The 25,623-nt window shown below is 46.3% G+C and overlaps 1 protein-coding gene across 3 annotated transcripts in view; it reads left to right on the top strand.

Annotated features, from left to right (window-relative positions):
* TMEM192 (transmembrane protein 192) overlaps nucleotides 1-25,623 on the top strand; it is a 116,580-nt gene that overhangs the window by 53,767 nt on the left and 37,190 nt on the right. For all 3 annotated transcript variants that reach the window (XR_012232513.1, XM_073576970.1, XM_073576961.1), the window contains exon 4: nucleotides 18,062-18,320. Coding sequence is in view for 2 of the 3 variants with exons in the window: in XM_073576970.1 (XP_073433071.1) it covers nucleotides 18,062-18,320 (259 nt within the window). In the remaining variant the exon portion in view is untranslated. The remainder of the gene's footprint in view (nucleotides 1-18,061; nucleotides 18,321-25,623) is intronic.

Raw genomic sequence — 25,623 nt, 5'->3', positions numbered from 1 at the left:
GGCTGCTAGAGCGGGAGGATTTGTTACTGTGTGAGGAGGGCTTGTTCATGTGGACGGGGAAGGCCTGTTGCTATGGAGGGGTGGGGTTGTTGCTATAGAGGGCAGGTTTTTAGTAGAGTAGGAGGAAACAACCAGTTCTCATTTCAGTTGCAGAACACACTCCGCCTTGGACGTTCTGCTCAGAAGCAAGATAGTGATATCTAGAAATCTCTGCAAACTGGTGACAGAAGGTAAATTACTTATTGTCACCATTCTGCAGCCCAGATATGCACTGAGATTATGTGAAAAGCCTGGACAACCCCTTTAATCCAGATAGTCTCACCACACAAAAACATTCATAAATAACATTTTCCGCATGTCTGCTTTACATCAGCACCATTTGTAAAATGTTCCTTTACTTTGTTAGCATTTTAGGAGGCTTAAAAATGTAGCAGTAATTTTTCATTTTATCAAGGAAATTTAGCAAATTTTTTTTTTTTTTTTTTGGAACCTATCCAGGTTTGAAGTGTCTTTGGGGGTCCTATATATTGGAAAACCCCCAAAAGTTACACTATTTTAAAAACGCCACCCCCTGACATATTGAAAACTGCAGTCAGATAAATTCCTGAAAATCACCTGAAGGGTTAATGTAAAGTGGCATGACAAATGAAAGTGTATTTTTACCAACTAAATGTCGCTGACTTCTGAACAGGTTACAACAGCCGTCAGACTTTAAGGCCGCTATTTGATCCTGAATTGCCATGTCAAACATCTGGACCACAAATTACTTAGGCTAGTTTCACATTTGCGCTTTATAGCGCTGCGCACGGTCGCCGCTAAGCCCCGCCCCCTGCCGCCTCCCTGCCCGCCCCATCCGGTCATCGCCTCCTACTAGCGCACATGGGCGCTTGCGATTTGCGCACCCTATCTTTAGCATAGGGTGCGCAGATCGTGCGCTGGCCGTGCACTAGCAGGATTTTGCCGTGCGCTGCGCACTTTGGAAGGTGCGTCGTGCGCAGCGAAATGCAACATGCTGCGTTCGGCGCACACGGGCGCACCTTCAAAAGTGCGCAGTGCACACCAAAATCCTGCTAGCGCACGATCTGCGTACCCTACGCTAAAGATAGGGTGCACAGATCGCAAGCGTCCATGTGCGCTAGTAGGAGGCGATGACCGGATGGGGCGGGCGGGGCTTAGCGGCGGCCGTGCGCTGGCCGTCGCCGCGCTATAAAGCGCAAATGTGAAACTAACCTTATTGTCACCATTCTGCAGCCAAGATATGTACTGAGATTATGTGAAAAGCCCGGACAACCCCTTTAAAGGTATAATCATTCAAAGTTTGAAAATTGATAATTTTTTAACATTTTTCTCAAATTTTTGATCATTTTTATAAATAAAAACAAAACGTATTGACCTAAATTTACCATTATCATAAAAAGTACAATGTGTCATGAAAAAACAATCTCAAAATCACTGGGATTTGTTGAAGCATTCCAGAGTTACCACATAGTGACACTGGTCAGATTTAAAAAATTTAGCTGTCACTGAGGGGTTAAAGATAACTGTTATAATACTACTTCCTGACACGTATTATTGATTCGGTATGTTTTAAACTTTATGGACAAATATGCAGCGTCATTAGAGGAGGTCTCATCCAAACTGATAAGTCTGCAGTCACTCTGATTGCGGACTTCTGAATGCCCCCCTCCACAGTACATGCACTGTGCGCTGCGGGGGATTTGCTGGTTTCTGAATCAGGACCGGAGGCTACGTATGAGTTGTACATGCTCTCGGCCAGAGCCCATATAGTGGACGAAGCCTCACTTCATACACTGGACGGCGTGTGTCCCTAGTAGGACTCTGGCAGAGAATATGCATAAGGCGGGAGTCACACTAGTGAGAAATATGGACAAGTGCTATGCAATAAAAAAAATCGCTTAGCACTCCTACCAATGTTAATCTATGGGGCAGCTCCCATCATCCGTTATTTTCTCAGCCGTATTATACATGCGGGTGAAATCGCAGCATGCTGCGACTTTCACCGTGTTACGCCCGAGACTCGCCATTGCAAATCTATGTTTGCGAGAAAAAAACAGATTACTCACGGACCATGTGTGTGGCTTTCGAGAAATACGCACCGGTGTCCTTTAGAAAAGCCGTCAATTCAGTGCGGTGTACTGTAAAATCACAGTGACATGTTAACACAGAATATATTGTAGGGATGTGACTCGCTCAGGTGCAGCGGGAGACAATCATGAGACAGGTTCTTCCAAAGTTCATGAGGTTTATTTGTGTCATAAACCATAAATCAGCGCATCACCAAAAATAGCCTCTAGCTTAGGCAAACAAAACACAAACGTTCGTGGTTTCAGACTCAGACCGGGAGTCTCGGCACACGAGGGAGGTGTAGTCCTCCCCACATACAGCTACCTGGTTCAGGAGCAGGCCACATTATAAGGGTGTAGCCACACCCACAAACCCAGCAGCTGACTGGTCATGTGGCTGTGACCTCACCACAGGTCCTTGCAAAACAAGCACAGCAATATCTGTTATGCTTTACATTATGGAGACAAGCCATTTATGAGACACATATCTTCCATCGACTACACAGCCCTTTGCCATGCCACATACCTCCCTCCTCTGCCTAAAGCCATGGAGCTTGGCACTTTCACCTACCAGGCAAAGGATTCTTGAGAGGGCATCGGCATTACCATGTAGTTTCCCGGCCCTATGCTTTACATGGAAGTTGAAGTCTTGCAGGGCTAAGAACCAGTGGGTGACCCTAGGATTCTTACCCTTTGTTTCCCTCATCCACCTGAGTGGGGCATGGTCGGATATTAATCTAAACTTGCGTCCCACCAGATAGTACCGTAACGTATCCACTGCCCACTTTATGGCCAAACACTCCTTCTCTACGACTGAGTAATTCTTTTCGCAAGAAGATGGCTTCCTACTCAGGTAGAGGACAGGATGCTCCTCCCCATGTATCTCTGCACCTATCCCGACATCTGAGGCATCTGTCTGAAGGATGAACCTTTTTTTTTTTTTTTTTTTTTTTTTTTAAAGTAAGGGGCCACCAAAACGGGTTGCTTACAAAGAGCTCCCTTCATTTATTGGAAGGCTGACTCTGCTTCTTCGGACCAGCTGACCTTCACTGACTCTGTCCTCTTAAGCAGATCAGTTGGAGGTGCAGCCATTGTGACGAAGTTTGGGATGAACCTCCTGTAATATCCCACAATCCCCAGGAAGGCCTTAACTTGCTTCTTTGACAGAGGTCTCGGCCATGTTTGAATTGCCTCCACTTTATTGATTTGGGGATTGATCTCGCCACGCCCCACTACATATCCGAGGTACTTGGCTTCCTCCTTACCCAAGGCACACTTTTTCAGGTTTATTGTAAACCCCGCCTCCCTTAGAGCATCAAACACTGCTTTGACCTTTTCTAGGCGAGACTCCCAGTCCGGGGTAAAGATGACGATATCCAGGTACGCAGCAGCGTATAGCATATGAGGTGCAAGGATTCTATCCATAGCCCTCTGGAAGGTTGCCGGAGCTCCCTGCTGGCCAAACGGCATCCGGACATACTGGAAGCACCCGTCTGGTGTGGAGAATGCGGTCTTCTCCTTGGCTTCCTGTGCCATGGGGATCTGCCAGTATCCCTTTGTCAGATCCAAAGTGGTTATGTACCTGGCAGGTCCAAGTCTCTCGATGAGCTCATCAACTCGTGGCATGGGATAAGCGTCGAACTTGGAGACCTCATTCAGCTTCCGGTAATCGCTGCAGAACCTCCATTCACCATCAGGTTTTGGGACCAGGACAATCGGGCTCGACCAGCCGCTCTTTGATTCCTCAATGACCCCGAGTTTCAACATACGCTGCACCTCCTTGGAGATTACCTCTCGCCGGGCCTCAGGAATACGATATGGTTTCACGTTCACCCGCCCATGTGGCTCGGTCATAACTTCGTGCTCCACCACCTTCGTGCACCCCGGCAACCCTGAGAACAGGTCCCAGTTTTTCTGGAGTAACTCCCGGCACTGCGGTTTCTGGGCCTTCGATAGCGTCTACGCTATGGTAACCGCTCCAACCTCCCCTTCTAGGTTGCCCAGCAAGCACGGAGTTACCGCTGGCTCTCTATCTTGCCACAGCTTGATGAGGTTGACATGGTAAACCTTCCGTCTTCCGGGTTGGTGGATCTTGCAGTTTACGTCTCCCAGCTTCTCCACCACCTCATATGGCCCTTGCCACTTGGCCAAGAACTTGCTTTCCACCGTCGGGATTAGCACGAGAACTCAGTCTCCCGGATTGAACTGCCTCACTCTGGCTGACCGGTTGTAGACCCTGGCCTGAGCCTCTTGTGCCTGGCGGAGATGTTCTTTAACAATGGGCATCACCTTCGCAACCGTCTGAGCATGTGGCACTGATGCAGCAATGACGCCTCTGTGGGGCGTGACTTCAGCTTCCCAGGTTTCCTTGGCTATATCTAGGAGACCTCGCGGATGCCAGCCGTACAGAAGCTCGAAGGGCGAGAACCCCGTGGAGGCCTGGGGAACTTCACGGATAGAAAACAGTAAATGCGCTAAGACAATCCCAGTCTCTACCATCTTTCTCTATGACTTTTCTTAGCATGCTCTTCAGTGCCTTGTTAAACCTCTCAACAAGGCCATCTGACTGTGGATGGTACACTGAAGTCCTCAACTGGGAGATTTGCAAGACTCTGCACAATTCCCTCATCACCTTGCTCATAAAAGGTGTACCCTGGTCAGTCAGGATTTCCTTCGGCAAACCCGTCCGGGAAAACACATGGACCAGCTCGTGGGCTATACTCTTCGCGGAGGAGTTGCTCAGGGGAATGGCCTCAGGATAGCATGTGGCATAGTCCAGGATGACTAATATATACTGATGGCCCAAGGCTGGTTTAACTAAGGGAACGACCAAGTCCATGGCACCTCAATGGGCACTGGAAACAAGCGGGTTCCGAAAATGAGATGTGGGGGCAGTTAACTGACATGTCGGGCAGGACCTGCAATAGTTTGCTATTTCCTGGTGACACCCAGGCCAATAGAACCTCTGTACAATCCATTCCTGCTTTCCCCCCCCCCCCCCCCTCTCCCAAGATGTGTGAATGGGCAATGTCCAACACTTGCCGTCTACAGGGGCCTGGTACTATTAACTGCTCTACCACCTCCTCCCTTATTTTCGTGATCCGGTACAACAAATCCCCAGTCAACATAAAATAGGGAAACCTTGTGTCTGCTCCCAGCTCTTGTGCAACCTCATTAATGACGGTGACATTGTTAAAGGCTTCCCTCAGCGTGGGGTCCCTATGTTGGGCAGTCCCAAAATTCTCCCCGGCCACCCATAACTCCGGGATGTCAGGGACAGGGAACCCTTCCTCTTCATCCACAACAAGGACACACAAAGAAAACCTGTGTGCCTCTGGTGGTGGCGATACCTCGTTGGGGTGGATTGGTTCCCTGCTTGCTAGCACACTCAGAACCCTTCCCCCACAAATCCCAAAACAAGACAGAAATCCCGGCCAATAATTATGGGATGCAAAAAGTCTCGAACAACGCCAACTTCATGCGACTCGGTGCCATGCGCTGTTTCAATATTCACCCTAGCCATAGGGTAGTCGTTTGCATCGCCATGTATGCACCGAACGCCAATCTTTTTACCCAGGAGTAGGTAGAGAGGAAAACTGGCCCTCACAAGGGTCACCAAGCTCCCGGAGTCCAGAAGCGCCATTACTGCTCGACGGTTCACCTTCATGGGACACGCTTGAGGCCCCTCGTTAGGTGGCGTGTTCACACTGCAAGCTGGATAGGCGTAGTATGAACTACGGCGTCCCATGCTGCAGTCCATCTGCTCGGTGGTCTGGGGAAAACGGGCAGCTATATGTCCTGGCCTGTGACACTTCCAGCAAATATCACCCAAGGGGACCTTGGGCACCGCCTCCCCTGCCCCTTTTGACCTTGGACGCACCACCCCTTTTTGGGACTCCGCCCCCTGCTGGGAACCCCATTACGGAATGGGCTGCTTCCCCAAGGAACCTTCCGTCCCCTGGTATCTCTCGACCAGCCCAACCAGTTCATCGGCACTTTTGGGGATCGCCCTGGACAACCCAAGTCTGTAGGGGTCTCTGCATGGCATGCACAAACCGATCCATCACCACTCGCTCTACCGTCTGCGCAGGCGTAGAAGACTCGGGCTGCAGCCATTTCTGGACCAGGTGCAACAGGTCGAACATTTGGGAGCGAGGCGATTTGTCCCGGTGATAGGCCCAGCGGTGAACGCGCTGTGTCCTGATAGTCAGTCACCCCCAAACGTGTGAGAATCTCGGCTTTTAGCTTGGGATACTCCTTGGCATCTTGTAAAGTCAAATCAAAGTACGCCTTCTGGGGCTCCCCCGTCAGGTATGGGGCCAGTACCTCTGCCCACTGCTCTGGCTGAAGTTTTTTCCGCTCAGCCACCTTCTCAAACGCTGTCAGGAAGGCCTCCACATCATCCTCAAGGGTCATTTTTTTGCAATGTGCGTCTTACCGCCTTCCTGACGTGGGTGTCATCAGCCAGACCTGGGGTTGGGGCGTTCGTCCTTCCCTCCTGGATGGCGGTTGCAAGAAGCTGCATCTGCTGCCGTTGCTCCTGCTGGCTTTGGTGGATCTGCTGTACCAGCTTGTTGGTTTCCTGTTGCTGTGCCTGGGACTGGACCAGGTGTATCAGCAGGTCCTCCATTATTCCAGGCAGTGCTTGTTGCCCCGCTGCAAACTTTACCCAGGACATGCAGCAACTGTCTCAAGTCTCTGCTGGGATCGCTGCCCGCATTCTCCACCAATTGTAGGGATGTGACTTGCTCAGGTGCAGCGGGAGACAATCATGAGACAGGTACTTCCAAAGTTCATGAGGTTTGTGTCCTAAACCATAAATCAGCGTGTCACCAAAAATATCCTCTAGCTTAGGCAAACAAAACATAAACGCTCGTGGTTTCAGACTCAGACTGGGAGTCTCAGCACACGTGGGAGGTGTAGTCCTCCCCACATACAGCTACCTGGTTCTGGAGCAGGCCACATTATAAGGGTGTAGCCACACCCACAAACCCAGCAGCTGACTGGTCATGTGACTGTGACCTCACCACAGGTCCTTGCAAAACAAGCACAGCAATATCTGTTATGCTTTACATTATGGAGACCAGCTATTTATGAGACACATCTCCCATCGACTACACAGCCCTTTGCCATGCCACAATATGTAGTTGGGTCCATATATATTTGGACCTAGACAACATTTCTCTAATTTTGGTTCTAGACATTACCACAATGACTTTTAAACAAAACAATTCAGATGCAGTTGAATTTCAGACTTTCAGCTTTCATTTGAGGGTATCCACATTAAAATTGGATGAAGGGTTTAGGAGTTTCAGCTCCTTAACATGTGCCACCCTGTTTTTAAAGTGACCAAAAGTAATTGGACAGATAAAATATAAATAAAACGTTCATTTCTAGTACTTGGTTGAAAACCCTTTGTTGGCAATGACTGCCCAAAGTCTTGAACTCATCGACATCACCCGACGCTGTTTCCTCCTTTTTGATGCTGTGCCAGGCCTTCACTGCGGTGGTTTTCAGTTGCTGTTTGTTTGTTTGGCCTTTCTGTCTGAAGTTTAGTCTTTAACAAGTGAAATGCATGCTCAATTGGGTTGAGATCAGGTGACTGACTTGGCCATTCAAGAATATTCCACTTCTTTGCTTTAATAAACTCCTGGGTTGCTTTGGCTTTGTTTTGGGTCATTGTCCTTCTGTAGTATGAAACGACGACCAATCAGTTTGGCTGGATCTGAGCACACAGTATAGCTCTGAATACCTCAGAATTCATTCGGCTGCTTCTGTCCTGTGTGACATCATCAATAAACACTAGTGACTCAGTGCCACTGGCAGCCATGCATGCTCAAGCCATCACACTGCCTCTGCCGTGTTTTACAGATGTGGTATGCTTTGGATCATGAGTAGAGTTGAGCGATACCGTCCGATACTTCAAAGTATCGTATCGGATGGTATCGGCCGATCTTTTAAAAAAAGTATCGGTATCGCCGATTCCGATACCGGAAGTCCCATTCAAGTCTATGGGACTTCCGGGATCGGAATAAGAAAAACCCTTTCCTGCCCTTGTACAGCCTCTCTGGGGTCTGTACGGGCCTTTCGGGGGGCTGTGCCGGCCTGCCAGGGGGTCTGTGCCGGCCTGCCAGGGGGTCTGTGCCGGCCTGCCGGGGGGCTGTGCCGGCCTGCCGGGGGGCTGTGCCGGCCTGCCGGTGGTCTGTGCAGGCTCCAGGGGTCTGTGCAGGCATCGTCCGATGGGACTACAAGTCCCATCGGGCGATGCCTGTTACCATGACAGTGATTGACACATTAGCCAATGATGGGACAGTAGTAGTCCCATCATCCGGCTAATGTGTTAAATGTAAAAAAAAAAAAAAAATTACATGCTACATACATACAACATGCATACTACATACATGCTACATACATACTACATACATGCTACATTCATACTACATAAATACTACATGCAACATACATACTACATATATACTACATGCATGCTACATACATACTGCATGCTACATACATACCACATATATACTACATACATACTACATGCATGCTACATGCATGCTACATACATAACACATATATACTACATGCATGCTACATACATACTACATGCTACATACTACATACATACTACATGCTACATACTACATATATACTACATGCATGCTACATACATACTACATGCTACATACATACTACATATATACTACATGCATGCTACATACATACTACATGCTACATACATACTACATACATACTACATGCTACATACATACCACATACATAACACATATATACTACATGCATGCTACATACATACTACATGCTACATACATACCATATACATACTACATGCATGCTACATACATACTACATGCATGCTACATACATACTACATGCTACATACATACTACATATATACTACATGCATGCTACATACATACTACATGCTACATACATACTACATATATACTACATGCATGCTACATACTACATGCTACATACATACTACATATATGCTACATACATACTACATGCTACATACATACTACATATATACTACATGCATGCTACATACTACATGCTACATACATACTACATATATACTACATGCATGCTACATACATACTACATGCATGCTACATACATACTACATGCTACATACATACCACATACATACTACATATATACTACATGCATGCTACATACATACTGCATGCTACATGCATGCTACATACATACTACATGCTACATACATACCACATACATACTACATATATACTACATGCATGCTACATACATACTGCATGCTACATACATACTACATACATACTACATACATACTACATGCATACTACATATATACTACATGCATGCTACATACATACTACATGCTACATGCATGCTACATACATACTACATGCTACATACATACCACATATATACTACATACATACAATACATTCATACAATACATACATAGACATACAGTACATATAACATAGAGTAACATACTTACCAATACTTGTCACATTGTTCCCCGAAGCCATTGTCTTTTCCGGAATAAATATTAACATAACAAACCACAAAAATACTCACCCACGATCCGAAGCAGTCCACGAGTGTGTCCCACGACGATCTTGGGTAGAGAACGGCAGCATCAGCTGTTGCTGCCGTTCTCTACGGGCTGCAGGAATCCAATGACGGAAGGTAGGTATCCTTCCGCACTGTATTCCTCCGCCACTTAAAAAAAAAAAAAGTCCCTAGTCTCACTTTATGCCATTGCTGTGTGGGAATTTCCCACGCAGCAATGGCATAAAGTGAGACTAGGGACTTTTTTTTTTTTAAGTGGCGGAGGAATACAGTGCGGAAGGATACCTACCTTCCGTCATTGGATTCCTGCAGCCCGTAGAGAACGGCAGCATCATCTGATGCTGCCGTTCTCTACCCAAGATCGTCGTGGGACACACTCGTGGACTGCTTCGGATCGTGGGTGAGTATTTTTGTGGTTTGTTATGTTAATATTTATTCCGGAAAAGACAATGGCTTCGGGGAACAATGTGACAAGTATTGGTAAGTATGTTACTCTATGTTATATGTACTGTATGTCTATGAATGTATTGTATGTATGTGGTATGTATGTAGCATGCATGTAGCATGTAGTATGTATGTAGCATGCATGTAGTATATATGTAGTATGTATTTAGCATGCATGTAGTATATATGTAGCATGTATGTAGTATGTATGTGGTATGTATGTAGCATGTAGGTAGCATGCATGTAGTGTAGCATGTAGTATGTATGTAGTATGTATGTAGCATGCATGTAGTATGTAGTATGTATGTAGTATGTAGCATGCATGTAGTATGTATGTGGTATGCATGTAGCATGCATGTAGTATGTATGTAGCATGCATGTAGTATGTATGTAGCATGCATGTAGTATGTATGTAGCATGCATGTAGTATGTATGTAGTATATATGTAGTATGTATGTAGCATGTAGTATGTATGTAGCATGCATGTAGTATGTATGTAGTTTTTTTTTTTTTTTTTTTAACATTTAACACATTAGCCGGATGATGGGACTACTACTGTCCCATCATTGGCTAATGTGTCAATCACTGTCATGGTAGCAGGCATCGCCCGATGGGACTTGTAGTCCCATCGGACGATGCTTGCACAGACCCCCCGGACATCAGCACAGCCCCCCGGCAGGCCGGCACAGCCCCCCGGCAGGCCGGTACAGACCCCCACAGGGTGCACAGACCACCGGCAGGCCGGCACAGCCCCCCGACAGGCCGGTACAGACCCCCACAGGGTGCACAGACCACCGGCAGGCCGGCACAGCCCCCCGGCAGGCCGGTACAGACCCCCACAGGGTGCACAGACCACCGGCAGGCCGGCACAGCCCCCCGGCAGGCCGGTACAGACCCCGGGCAGTCCACACAGCCCCCCGGCAGGCCGGCACAGCCCCCCGGCAGGCCGGCAGAGACCCCCGGAAGGCCCGAAATGACGGCGCATCATGATGCGCACACACCGCGCATCATGATGACGTCAGTCTGTCAATCAACTTTGAACTTCCGATTCCGATGCCGAATTCCGATATTGAAAAAATATCGGAAGTCGGTATCGGAATTCCGATACAGCAAGTATCGGCCGATACCCGATACTTGCGGTATCGGAATGCTCAACACTAATCATGAGCTGTACCACACCTTCGTCATACTTTTAAACTTTCCATCATTCTTGTAGAGGTTGATCTTGGTTTCATCTGTCCAAAGAATGTTCTTCCAGAACTGTGCTGGCTTTTTTTAGGGTGTGTTTTTTTTTTTTTTTTTTTTTTCATAGTCCAGTCTAGCCTTTTTTATTCTTGATGCTTACGAGTGGCTTGCACCGTGCAGTGAACCCACTGTATTTACTTTCATGCAGTCTTCTCTTTATGGTAGATTTGGATATTGATACGCCTACCTCCTGGAGAGTGTTGTTCACCAGGGCTGTGGAGTCTGAGTCGGAGCTCATTTTGGTGGAGTCGGTATAAAATGGACCGACTCTTAAAATATATAATAAATTGGGTACAGTAATTCAATGCAGAATGTGCTACATAGTTTTTCATAGGAATTTGGGAAAGTTATGAAATGCCCTATAAATGGCTGTTCTATTCCTGATCTAAGGCTACATTCACACAGCATTTTTCCTGCGTTTTTTGAGGATACGTTTTTCAGCTGCAAAAGCCGATCAGCTTTTTAAAAAACGCATCACCTGAAAGGTTTTTTAGCTCCTAGATAATGTTTTCAATAGCAAAAGGATATTGGAAATCTGCTCTATCCATTTATCGATATCTGTCTATCCATATCTTATCTGTACCAAAAAGAATGAAAGCCGGGTAGCACACAGACTAAAGCCCCCGTCACACATAGTAATCTCGCTAGCGAGATCGCTGCTGAGTCACAAGTTTTGTGACGCAACAGCGATCTCACCAGCGAGATCGCTGTGTGTGACACTGGCCAGCGACTGGCCCCCCTGCCGGTTATCGTTGATCGTCCTGAAATGGCCAGGACATTTTTTTTGATTGCTGGTCTCCCGCTGGCCAGCACGCATCACTGCGTGTGAAAGGCGGGAGATCAGCGTGCTGGTTACTAAGGTAAACGCAGGGTTTCTAAGCAGCGCGCGGTGCTTAGCAACCCGATGTGTACCTTAGTTACCAGCACCCTGCATCAGCTTGCTGGTAACTAACATATACAGCGACGCGCCCGCTCGGTGTCACTGGTGCTGATCGCTGGTGAAGCTGCCTGTTTGACAGCTCACCAGCGATCCTGACACGTTGATATCGTTGTTGTGATTGCTGGTGAGTCGCTATGTGTGACTGGGCCCTAACACTCCTCCCCCTTTTTTTTTTTTTTTTTTTTTTTTTTTTATAAAGCTCCAGTCAGGTACACCTCATAGCTGCCCAAAAGGATGCCCAGTAACACATAAACATCAATTGATAGTTGGAATAAATAGACTGCATTCATCACCACATCTTCAGGTGTAGGGGTGTGCAGTATGAGGTTCTCCAAAAAAGTGTGAAACAACTGAAAATATCCAGAAAAGGGGAAAAGACACCACTGCAATGAGCGCACACTAAACCACATAGAATTAAATTTTATTGATGCAAAAGGTAATACATTAAAAACACACAACATGGTAAACAACCCACAATATATATATAAAGTCAAACATAGCATATACAACATATCAGACCTAACACAATAATCCATATATAATCCGTGTGTAATACAACCCCTCTATAGTACCCATGACCAATACCCTATATTTATTGGTCATGGGTACTATAGTGGGGTTGTATTACACACGGATTATATATGGATTATTGTGTTAGGTCTGATATGTTGTATATGCTATGTTTGACTTTATATATATTGTGGGTTGTTTACCATGTTTTATTGTGTTTTTAATGTATTACCTTTTGCATCAATAAAATTTAATTCTATGTGGTTTAGTGTGCGCTCATTGCAGTGGTGTCTTTTCCCCTTTTCTGGTTATTGTGTTTCCCACTGTTGCGGCACCTATACCTTTCAATTGTATATTGGTCCATTCACACAGCTGGTGCGCCCTATTTTTTGTACTACAACTGAAAATATGTCTTATATTCTAGGTTCTTCAACCGCCGCCCCCGGCACATTAACCCCTGGCACACCGCGATCAAACATGATCGCAGTGTACCGGGTGCATAGGAGAGAAGCGTGCTTACCTGAGACCCCCGGAGCAGCGTGATGTGCTGCGCTGCACTGGGGGCCTCCTTCCCTGCAGGTCCCCGGATCCAATATGGCGACGGGGACCTTCAGGGGCCTGCAGGGAGCACGCTTCCAAACTACCTGCAGAGCGCAGGCATGAGGAAGCCTGCGCAGCCTGTGCAGCGCCTGTCAGATTACTGATCTGTCACATAACAGTGATGCCCCCCCCTGGGACAGTGTAATAAAGTTTAAAAGAAAGTGTAAATTTATAAAAAATCGCTAAATTAAAAAAACTATTTCCTAATTCATTTTTTGAAAATAAAAAAATAACACATTTGGTATCGCCGCATTCGTAACGACCCACCCTATAAAACTGTCCCACTGGTTAACCCCTTTATTGAACCCCTTAAAAAAATAAAAATAGAACATTATTTTTTGCTTTGTTTTTTATCGTACCGGCTAACAAAAAGTGCATGAACGCGCGATCAAAAAGAGAGATATAAATAACCATGCTAGCGCTGAAAACGTCATCTTGTCCCGCAAAAAACGAGCCGTGACACAGCTTCATCAGCGAAAAAATAAAGCTATACCTCGCAGAATAAAGCGATGCAAAAATAATTTTTATATAAAATTGTTTTCATTGCATAAAAGCGCCAAAACCTAAAAAAAGACATTAAATTAGGTATCGCTGTAATCGTTCAGACCTGAGGAATAAAAACAGTCATATCAATTTTACACCACACTCCGTGGAACGATGTAAACGCACCCCCCCCCCCCCCCCAAAGAAATTCATGAAATGCTGGTTTTTGTTCATTCTTCATCCCAAAAATCAGAATAAAAACCGATCAAAAATTGTCACGTGCCCAAAAATGGTACCAATAGAAACGTCAAATCGTCCCGCAAAAAAGACCTCACATGACTCTGTGGGTCAAAATATGGAAAAATGATAGCTCTCAAAATGTGGTGATGCATAAACTATTTTTACAATAAACGTGTCTTTTAGCGTGACAGCTGCCAAACATAAAAACCTGCCATAAATAGTAAATCAAACCCCCCTTTATCACCCCCTTAGTTAGGGAAAAATAAAATTAAATGTATTTCAATTTTCCTGCTAGGGTTAGGGGTGTGTTGGGGGTTAAAAAAAAAAAAAAAAAAATATATATGAATCTGCCGGCGGGCGCACTGCGCATGCGCCCGCCATTTTTCAAGATGGAGGCGCCCATGGACCGGGACGGCCAGAGGGGGTGAGTATCATGGGGGCGGGGCAGATTGTGACAGCGGCGGCCAATCTATCGCTCTGATTGGCTGTTTCACTTTTAACAGCCAATCAGAGCGATCGTAGCCATGTGGAGGCGAAGCCACGCCCCCTGTTGTGAATAACAAAGCCCCCTGCAGGGGGGCTTTGAAGTCATGACGCATACGCTGTGTCACAGGTCGTGAAGGGGTTAATTTGATCACTGTGATAAACTCTCAGTGATCAAAATAAAATAAAATAAATTAAAAAAAAAAAAAAAAAAAATGTAAATCACCGCCCCCCTTATCACCCCCATAGGGACAAATAATAAAATATTTTTATTTTTCAATTAGGGTTAGGGGTGTGTTGGGGTTAGGGTTGGAGATGGAATTGAGGGGTTTCCACTGTTTAGGCACATCAGGGGGTCTCCAAACATGACATGGCGCCACCATTTATTCCAGCCAATTTTGCGTTCAAAAAGTCACACAGTGCTGCCTCCATTCCGAGTCCCGCCGTGTGACCAAACAGTGGTTTACCCCCACATATGGGGTGTCAGCGTACTCAGGAAAAATTGCACAAGAACTTTGGGGGTCTAATTTCTAATGTTACCCATGGGAAAATTAAAAATTGGGGGTTAAAAAAATTTTTGTGGAGAAAAAAATATTTTTTTTCACGGTTCTGCGTTATACACTTCTGTGAAGCACTTGGGGGTTCAACGTGCTCACCACACAGCTAGATTAGTTCCTTGGGTGGTATAGTTTCCAAAATGGGGTTATTTGTGGGGGGTTTCCACTGTTTAGGTACATCAGGGGCTCTGCAAACGTAACATGATGCCCGCAGACCATTCCATCAAGTTGACATTTCAAAACGTCACTACTTCCCTTCCGAGCCCCAACGTGTGCCCATTCAGCGGTCCCCTCCCCCCACATATGGGATATCTGCTTACTCAGGACAAACTGAACAACTTTTGGGGTCCAATTTATCCTGTTACCCTTGGGAAAATAAAAAATAGTGGGCTAAAAATCATTTTTTGAGGGGAAAAAAAATTTATTTTCACGGTTCTGCGCTATACACTTCTGTGAAGCACTTGGGGGTTCAGAGTGCTCACCACACATCTAGATAAGCTCCTTAGAGGGTCTAGTTTCCAAAATGGGGTCACATGTGGGGGAGCTCCAATGTTTAGGCGCACAGGGGCTCTCCAAACGCGACATGGGAACCGCTAAATATTCCAGCGTATTTTCCATTCTAAGTCAAATGGCGCTCCTTCCCTTCTGAGCCCTGCTGTGCACCCAAACAGTGGTTTATGACCACATATGAGCTATCCGTGTACTCAGGAGAAATTGCCCAACAAATTTTATGATCCATTTTATCCTGTTAGGCTGGTTTCACATTAGCGCTTTTTAAGCGCACGGCCGGGGGTAGCTCCGCCCCCGAGCCGGCTCTCTGCCCGGCGTGCCCGCCCCTTGCTTGTAGCGCCGCCTCCTAGCACACAGCGGCGCCTGCGATCGGCGCACCCTATCTTTAGCATAGGGTGCGCAGATCGTGCGCTAGTTGCGCTTTGACCTGCGCTGCGCACTTTGGACGGTGCGCCGTGCGCGCCAAAATCCGAAAAAACAGGATTAATCTGATCGCTAAACGGCATAGTGAGGGGGGGGGAAAAAAAAAATTTCTGGTTGCTGTGACATTGCATTAAAATGCAATAACGGGTGATCAAAACAGATCTACATAAAAGTGGCATCTCATTAAAAACGTCAGCTCGGCGTGAAAAAAATAAGCCCTCACCCAACCCCAGATCACGAAAAATGGAGATGTACGGGTCTTTGGAAAATGGCTTTTTTTTTTTTTTAATTTTTAACAAACCTTGGAATTTTTTTTCACCACTTAGATAAAAAAGAACCTAGACAAGTTTGGGGTCTGAGCTCGTAATGACCTGGAGAATCATAATGGCAGGTCAGTTTTAGCATTTAGTGAACCTAGCAAAAAACATGCGTGGGATTGCACTTTTCTGCCATTTCACTTCACTTGGAATTTTTTTCCTGTTTTGTCGTACACTACATGGTAAAACCAATGGTGTCATTCAAAAGTACAACTCGTTCTGCAAAAAATAAGCCCTCATATGACCATATTGATGGAAAAATAAAGTTATGGCTCTGGAAAGAAGGGGAGTGAAAAACTAAAAATCGAAAATACTCCTGCTGCTTAAGGGGTTAAGGACAGGAATGTCGCCTTCATTTATGAGCTTTTTTTTTTTTTTTTTGTCCTGCTCAGTGGTAAATAAGCGTTTAGTTTGACATGTGACCACCACACTAAACCTATTGGGGGAATGCTGTGGAAGATAATTTTTTTTTTTTTTTTTTTAATCTAGGTCTGGACGATTTATAATGCAGGGCAATAGAAATAAATCTTGCTGGCATTGCCATTGTACATCACATAGCCGGGTGACTACATGACCATGCTAGTAACTTGGGAATTATGACATCTGCTGGCTGCATATTGGTATTACAAATGAGGGGAACAAAATGACTGAAATGTGAGAGTACAGGGTTATTCTCAGGAATTGCTAGTGCATTAAAGAGGTTGTCTGACCTAGAAATCCAAATTATTTTTTTTCTCTTACTAATCTGTGCTTTATTGTAATATATAACACCCCTATTTTGTTTATAGCTTTCGTTCCTCCTGAATTTCACATCATTTCCTTCACCCACTTCTTTATTTTTTATTTTATACCTGCTGCTCTACCGAGCGTGATATCTCCTGTGCTTTATCATCTACCCTCATTACCCTGGTGCTTTTGGCAATCTTATAGTAAGAGTTTTTGGGGTTGATCTCAGTGGACATCAAAGCCAGGGATTAGAAATAGTGAGGTGCCCCATTACTAGCCCAGTAGTAAAAAAAAAAACAAAACAAAAAAAAAACTACTTTTGGAATATACACTCCCGTGTTCACCCACGCAGGTCAGACATAGTCCACCTAATCTAATGTAGACCAGCGAATCCAACAGTCTATGGAGCCTTGTTCTGACACTCAATAGACTTTGCCACTACTTCTTCCTCGGCGACTCTACAATAGATACATGGGTACACACAGCACATTATACTCACATGTGTAGAAGCCTGGACAACCCTCTTAATTGAAAATTGACTTCCATGATATATATATATATATATATATATATATATATATATATATATATATATATATATATATAATTTTTTTTTTTTTTTTTTCTGGGGTACCAGCTATTTTAGTGGAACATTGTTGCTTCCTTTCCTGCTGAAATCACTATTGTACTAAACTTCCCAACATTTCTTGTTTGTGGTGTGTGGTTTTTTTTTTTTTTTTTTTTATATTATAACTTTTTCAGTAAAGCCAAAAATGCGAGTTTTCTGGAAAGTATTTGCACATGGTTATCACATACAGCTATTTAGAAATGTTCACTTCTTCCATTTTGACAAATCGGCACTACAAAGGATTTTTACCCAGTAATTATTTGCTGTTTCGTTCACAGGTGGCTTTTGTAGCTCTGACTTGTGTAGCTGTGTTTTTTTGCGTGTTTAATGGTGAAGAAGAAAGATGCAAGTCATACATAGCGCCATTTAATCTGAGCACAACTGTGGTCATTGCTAAAGTCCTCCTGTGGTTGCTTCACGTGGTCAATGAGCGTTTCGTTCAGTACCAGCACTGCCGAGCGAAGGGACGAGGATATCTAAAATTGTACTGGTCTGTCAGGCACCTCAAGACTGTCCCCCTGGTCGCTCTCTCTACAGGTAAGAGCAAAATACGTTATACATTGTAATGCAGAGATGCTATAAAATGGCAGGATCTAATCATATTAATGCACTCTGATAGAGAGAGAGAGAGAGATATATATATATATATATATATATATATATATATATATTGCATATATATCTATATTGCTATCTATGTCTCACACTAGAGGTGTGCCCGATGCTACCGCATCGGGAGGCAAGTGTGTGTGACCTGCAGCTGCCCGCCCATCCACCTCCGTGCAGTCACAGCCAGCAGGAAAGAGGGTGGTTTGCAGGCGCCACCAGAGGGCGCCCGCACCCCATCTCCAGCACAGGCCGCAAGCCACGGTCTTTCCTGCCAGCTGTGACTGCATGGAGGTGGGTGGGCAGGCGGCGATGGGTCCAGCAGCGTCCCGCTGGTGGTACTATGGAAGGGCCTGGTACCACCAGCGGGTGCCATATTGGAATACCATCACTTGGGTATTCCAATATGGCGGTCGGCGTACTTCCAGTGCGACGGATTGTGGGATTCGGGACATGAAGACACAGTATTTTACGCTTTGTAAGACGTGCTTTTTTTTTCCCGTAAACTTGGGGAGGGGGGTGGAAATGGGGGTGTTTCTTACAAAGCGTACATGCCTTACCGGGTGTAGGCTGCAGGGGTGTGCGGCGGTGCTGGCCGGTGCCCACCGGTGTCTCCAAAACTGCCCGGGGCTCTGCCGACATTTTGCGACAGGCCAGAGCCCCGGGACACCTTCACGGTTCCCTCTGTGTGATGGACTCCATCAATATGGCCGGCGGCGCATGCGCTGATGGTGATATCGGGACTATGACCTCGAGAGATGAGATCTCAGCGCTGAAATTTTATCTCTCGAGGTCTTGGTTCTCAGATCATCATGTGCGCGTGCGCTGCCCCCGGCGGTGGCCATATTGCTGGAGTCCATCACACAGAGGGAACCGTGAAAGCGCCCCGGGGCTCTGGCCTGTCGCAAAATGTCGGCAGAGCTCCAAGCAGTGTTGGAGACACCACTGGGCACTCGAGCCCCCCTGGCAGCGCGCTGCACATCGGGACACCCCCTCATCCCTGCCTGCGGCCTGCAGCATCACCCCACTCCTGCCTCCTCCAGCAGTGACCCTGGGACCCTGATTCACCGCAGCCACCACCCCCGGTAAGCAATAAGATGCATGGATTATAAGAAGCACCACCATTTTATTAAATATTTTTTCTTATTTTTCTCCTCAATATTTGAAGTGCGTCTTATAATGCGGAGCATCTTATAAAACAAAAAATACGGTATAGTGTGTGTGTGTGTGTGTGTGTGTGTGTGTGTGTGTACAAAATGTATTTATCATAGTAGTATTAACCCCTTTCTGACATCCGACGTACTATCCCGTCCACGGTACCCGGACCCGTATGACCGTGGACGGGATAATATGTCGGGCCCTTTAATGCGATACCGCGACTTAAGTCACGGTGATCGCATTAAAATTCCGACGCCATCTCACCTTACAGAAGATGACGTCGGCCTCCCCGCCTGCTATCCCTCCCCCCCCCGGCATCCAGAGGGCTGTAATTGGCTGTTCAATTCTGGACAGCCAATCGCAGCGTTTCTCATTGTTTCAGCAAATCGGCTTGGCTGAAACAATGATGTGCTAGGATCGGAGTACCGATGTACTCGATCATAGAGCCGGTGCCTGGCCCGAATTGGCGCGATCGCCGATCTAATCTGTTGCGCCAATCGCAGTGCACAGCAGCACTATATCGCCATTGTGCCCTGCCAGTACCGGGCCGGATCGGTGCTATATTAGCACCGATCCTAGCCTGGAGCCTGATGCAGGGCCTGCGGGAGCTGGCTGGCGCGGTCGATTTAGATCGGCGATCGTGCCAACCACAGGGCACAGCTGCGGGCACCATGTGACTGCTCTGTGCCCTGCTGGTGACCTGGGCATGACCTGCCTAGGAATTGGAGCTGTGATCTCCGATCCTAGGCAGTTGCCATGGTCACCAGGCAGATCAGGGATTGGTGGATCGATGTAATGATTCGATCCCACCAATGATAGGTCACAGCAGCGATATGACCGCTCTGTGACCTGCCCCTGACCTGCCTCTGACCTGTCTGCAGGGGTCCTCACTCTAGCTGAGGATTCCTGCAGAGAGTTCGGACGCAGCAAGAGCTCCTGTGCTGGGTATTGTGGTGCCACAACTTGTAGCATCACAATCCCTGCAGGAAAGAAAAAAACGCCAACCGTAAGTGTCCTGATCCCCCTGCCCCATCTATCTTCACCCCCCCCATCTATCTCCCCCCTCTCCCCTTCCCCCCTATTTTTACCCCCCTCCACCCCACTTTTGCGCCACCTCAAGGCTTGGCGGCTGCGCACAGATCGGTGATGCTGTTCACCGATCAACACTCGTGCTCGCTTTTTTTCCTTAGCCCCCTTTGCGCCACCTCCGTACACACATCCCGCAGCTGCAAAACTTGGATAAGTGACACACGTCACTTATCCAAGCTTGTGCCTGCCGCTTTTCATTTTTTTCACCCCCCTTTGTGCCACCTAACTACAACCCTAACTGTTGATCCACCGCCCCCCCCCCCCCTTGCGCCACCCCGTGCTTACATCCAGCAGCCTAATTTTGATAAGTGACACTCATCAGCTAGGGCCTGCTGTTTTAGACTTTTTTTTTCCACAGCTGCTTCTTCACAGAAAGTTTACACCAATCACGACCCCCCCCACGTACACATACAGTTTTCAATAAAGTGTACACCCAAGCACCATATTTACACAAAAATGTCATCAAATTCATCCCAACAGTGCTATTCAATGGAGGAGGCATATGCTATACTTGCCTCCGACACTGATAGCGATGATGGCGATCCCACTTTTCTTTATTTTTCGGATTCCTCATCCTCTTCCCCCTCATCTTCCTCCTCGGGTCCTGCGGAACTGCCACGCAGACGCTCCAGGACAGAAGATGAGGCAGCGCCCACCATGCCCACAGCTTACCCAGTGCTCCCCGTATGGACGTCGCGCGCCCCCCCCCCCCCCCCCCCACACACACACACCAAAAATTACGAGCCACTGATTCCTGATTTTGTGGCAGAATCAGGAATCAAGTTTTACACCACCAGCCTCACAGAAATTGACTTTTTCAAAGTCTTTTTCTCTGAGGATTTTGTTAACCTCATGGTGGAGCAAACTAATTTGTACGCTCGTCAATTTTTGGAGCAAAATCCGCGTTCACCATTTTTCAACTGGTCTCCTGTAGACGCAGTTGAAATGACGCTGTTTTGGGGCCTGGTCCTCCATATGGGGATACTGAAGAAGCCGGAAATTCGTCAGTGTTGATGTTTAATACAACACTCCAGTGTTCCGAATGGTCATGGCCCAGACGCGTTTTGAGGCCATCCACAAGTTTCTGCATTATACTGATAATGCACAGTGTCCCGCACGAGATGACCCCAACTTTGACCATCTTTTCAAAGTTCGGCCGGTCATCGAACACTTCAACAAAAAGTTTGCTGAAGTGTACGTGCCCCAAAGGGATATCTGCGTGGATGAGTCCTTGGTTCACTTCAAGGGAAGGCTGCGATTCCGTCAATACCTGCCCAGTGAGAGGGCCAGGTACGGAATCAAATTTTATAAGCTGTGTGAGAGTACCTCAGGGTACATCCACAGGTTTAGAGTTTACGACGGGAAGGACACCCGGATTGAACCCCCCTGAGTGTCCTCCTTTCCTGGGAGTGAGTGGGAAAACTGTGTGGGATTTGGTGCACCCACTGCTGGATAAAGGTTCTCACCTCTACACTGATAACTTTTATACCAGCATCCCACTCTACAAATCCCTCTCTGAGCGACGTACCACGGCCTGCGGTACTGCCTGCAAAAATCAGAGAGGCCTCCCGAAGACGCTACTTGGGCAGATGCTCCGATAAGGTGAGAGCAGAGCCCAAATGTAGCGACCACCTACTGGTGGTCAAGTACAAGGGCAAGAGAGATGTCCATCTCTTGACCACCATACACGGTGATGGCAGTACCCTCTGCACTGTATGGGGTACCTCTACACAGGTCTGCAAACCCACGTGTACTGGGGTACAACAAAAACATGGGGGGGCATTGATCTCTCCGATCAACTCCTCCAACCGTACAATGCATTGAGGAAGGCCAAGGTGTGGTATAAAAAGCTGGCCGTGCACATCGTCCAAATGGCAATGCTCAACGCATTCCTGCTGTCACAATGTGCATGCTCCAGTGATACGTCGTACCTTCAGTTCCAGGAGGTAGTGGTTAAGGCCCTGATGTTTGGCGCTCAGGAACGAGCGGGCCCCAGTACTTCTGGAACTGAAAGTGCTCGTATTGTACCAGGTCAGCATTTTCCGGGGATGGTCCCGCCAACCCCAAGAAAAGGTAAGCCGCAAAAAAGGTGTCGAATGTGTTAGAAAAAAGGAATACGCAGGGACATCACAATGCGACACCTGCCCCGAAAAACCTGGCCTGTGTATGAAAGATTGCTTCAAATTGTACCACACCTCCATGCACTACTAATTTACATTAGGTTAGTTGGGGGCACATCTAGATTTGTTCTTTGGGGGTCTAGTATCCAAAATGATGTTACATGTGGGTTTTTTTCCTGTTTAGGCACATCAGGGGCTCTGCAAACGGAACATGACGCCAGCAGACCATCAAAGTCTGCATTCCAAAACAACACTACTTCCCTTTCGAGCCCCGACGTGAGCCTAAACAGTTTTTTCCCACATGTGGGGTACCAGAGTACTCAGGACAAATTGGACAATGACTCTTGGGGTCCAATTTCTCCTGTTACTCTTGGGAAAATTAAAAATTGGGGACTAAATGATCATTTATGTGGGAACAAAACAGGATTTTATATTTTTACGCCCGGGCATTATAATCTTTAGTGAAGCACTTGGGGCTTCAAAGTGCTCACCACACATCTAGATAAGTCCCTCAGGGGGTCTAGTTTCCAAAATGGGGTCGCTTGTGGGGGGGTTTCCACTGTTTAGGCACATCAGACGCTCGTCAAACGCGACATGGCGTCCGATCTCAATTCCAGTCAATTTTAGGTTGAAAAAGTCTTAACGGGGCTCCTTCCCTTCTGAGCCCTGCTGTGTGCCCAAATAGTGGTTCCCCCCCACATATTGGGTATCGGCGTACTCAGGACAAATTGGACAACAACTTTTGGGGTCCAATTTCTCCTGTTACCCTTGAGAAAATAAAAAAATTGTTGCTAAAAAATCATATTTGTGACTAAAAAGTTAAATGTTCATTTTTTTTTCCTTCCACGTTGCTTCTGCTCCTGTGAAGCACCTGAAGGGTAAATAATCTTCTTGAATGTAGTTTTGAGTAGCTTCAGGGATGCAATTTTTAGAATGGTGTCACTTTTGGGTATTTTCTGCCATAGACCCCTCAAAGTGACTTCAAATGTGAGGTGGTCCCTAAAAAAAAAAAAAAATGGTTTTGTTGTAAAAATTAGAAATCGCTGAACAACTTTTAACCCTTATAACTTCCTAACAAAAAAGTTTCCCAGATTGTGCTGATGTAAAGTAGACATGTGGGAAATGTTATTTAGTAACTATTTTGTCACATATTTCTGTTTTAAGGGCATAAAAATTCAAAGTTTGAAAATTGCAAAATTTTCGTCATATTTCTGTTTATTTCATAAATAAACGCAAGTTATAGCGAAAAAATGTTACCACTAAAGTGAAGTACAATGTCACGAGAAAACATTCTCAGAATCGCCTAGATCCGTTGAAGCGTTCCAGAGTTATAACCTCATAAAGGGACAGTGGTCAGAATTGTAAAAATTGGCTCGGTCATGAACGTGCAAACCACCCTTGGGGGTGAAGGGGTTAAAGACTTAAAAAAAACAAGCATGACAGGTATCCCCTATAAGCAGCCTGGGAGGGATAGTGAGTCATAAAGGGTATAATATTAATGGTTCAATAATGCAATAAACTGTAATTTTAGTTTTTCTATGACGTTTTGTCCTGTTTGATTAAAGACAAATGAAGTGCAAAATAGGCTGGAAGTCAGCAAGACTCTAGCATGAATCATATTGTTCAGAAAGAAAGATCTAGGTACCAGTAAACGCAATTATGTTCAAAGTTTACATACCCCTTCTGGCAAGCTTATGCTTTTCCTCCAATGGTACTGTTGCCAACGGTGGTCAGGAAAATAAGGGTAGAAGGTGCAAAGGTCATCTTAATTGCCCCATTTTGGCCCAAGAGGCCGTGGTTCTCATGGCTGAGGGCCATGTCGATAACCGACCCATGGATTCTCCCACTACATTCTCAAGTCAAAGCCCTGCGCCTAGCGGCATGGAATTTGAAAGGGGGTTATTGAAGCTGAGGGGGTTCTCAAATAATCTGACACCATTCTACAGAGTAGGAAGGAATCCATGACGAGAATTTACACGAGTGTGGAAAAAATTCTTGGCTTTTCACCCAGCAACACTCACCAGCGAAGTGCCTATTGCAGCCATTTTAGAATTCCTGTAGAAAGGCCAAGAGTTAAAACTCTGTTAACACTCTGAAGGTCCATGTATCAGCTCAAGGGGCCTTTTATATAATTACGATGTGGCAGGTAATAAGTGGGTGGCCCGGTTTATATTGGCTTTTCAGCGAGTGAACCCAGTCCGCATTCCTCAGCTTCCGACATGGGACCTTAGCTTGGTCTTAGATGGCTTCACTCAGTCCCCTTTCGAGCCCATACACTCAACATCAATAAAATGCCTTTCATTGAAAACTGCTTTACTGGTAGCTCTAGTCTATGCAAGGAGAGTAAGTGACCTACAAGCCCTATCAGTAGATTCCCCCCCCCTTCCTGTCAGTAGTCCAGGATAGACTAGTATTAAAAATGGACCCATCTTATCTTCCCAAACGGGCTACTAAGTTCATAGGTCCCAAGAGATCTGCCTACCCTCCTTCTATGAGAGCCCAGCAACACCAGAGGAGGATAGATATCACACATTAGACGTGAAGTGAGCAGTCCTAGCCTACTTGGATAGGACCAGTCCCTGGAGGCAGAGCAGGGCTCTTTTTGTCTCCTTCCAGGGTAACAAGACTGGGTCTAGCATTACGAGAGGCACACTTTCCCGGTGGATCAGGGATGCGATCACTATGGCATATTCGGCAAAAGAAGACCCTTCACAGGGTATAAAGGCACACTCTACTCGAGCCACATTATCCTCCTGGGCCGAGAGGACAAACGTCCCAATTGAGCTAAGGCTGCAACCTGGTCTTCTCCATCTACCTTTTATAGTCACTATAGACTAGATTTATCTTCTTCCGAGGATTTGGCCTGT

Source organism: Dendrobates tinctorius, unplaced genomic scaffold (genome assembly GCF_039654945.1).
Source record: "Dendrobates tinctorius isolate UK_male_01 unplaced genomic scaffold, ASM3965494v1 ptg000008l, whole genome shotgun sequence".
In the NCBI taxonomy this organism is placed as follows: Eukaryota; Metazoa; Chordata; class Amphibia; order Anura; family Dendrobatidae; genus Dendrobates; species Dendrobates tinctorius.
The sequence above is the reverse complement of the archived record's forward strand: the minus strand, read 5'-3'. Positions and strand labels throughout refer to the sequence as shown.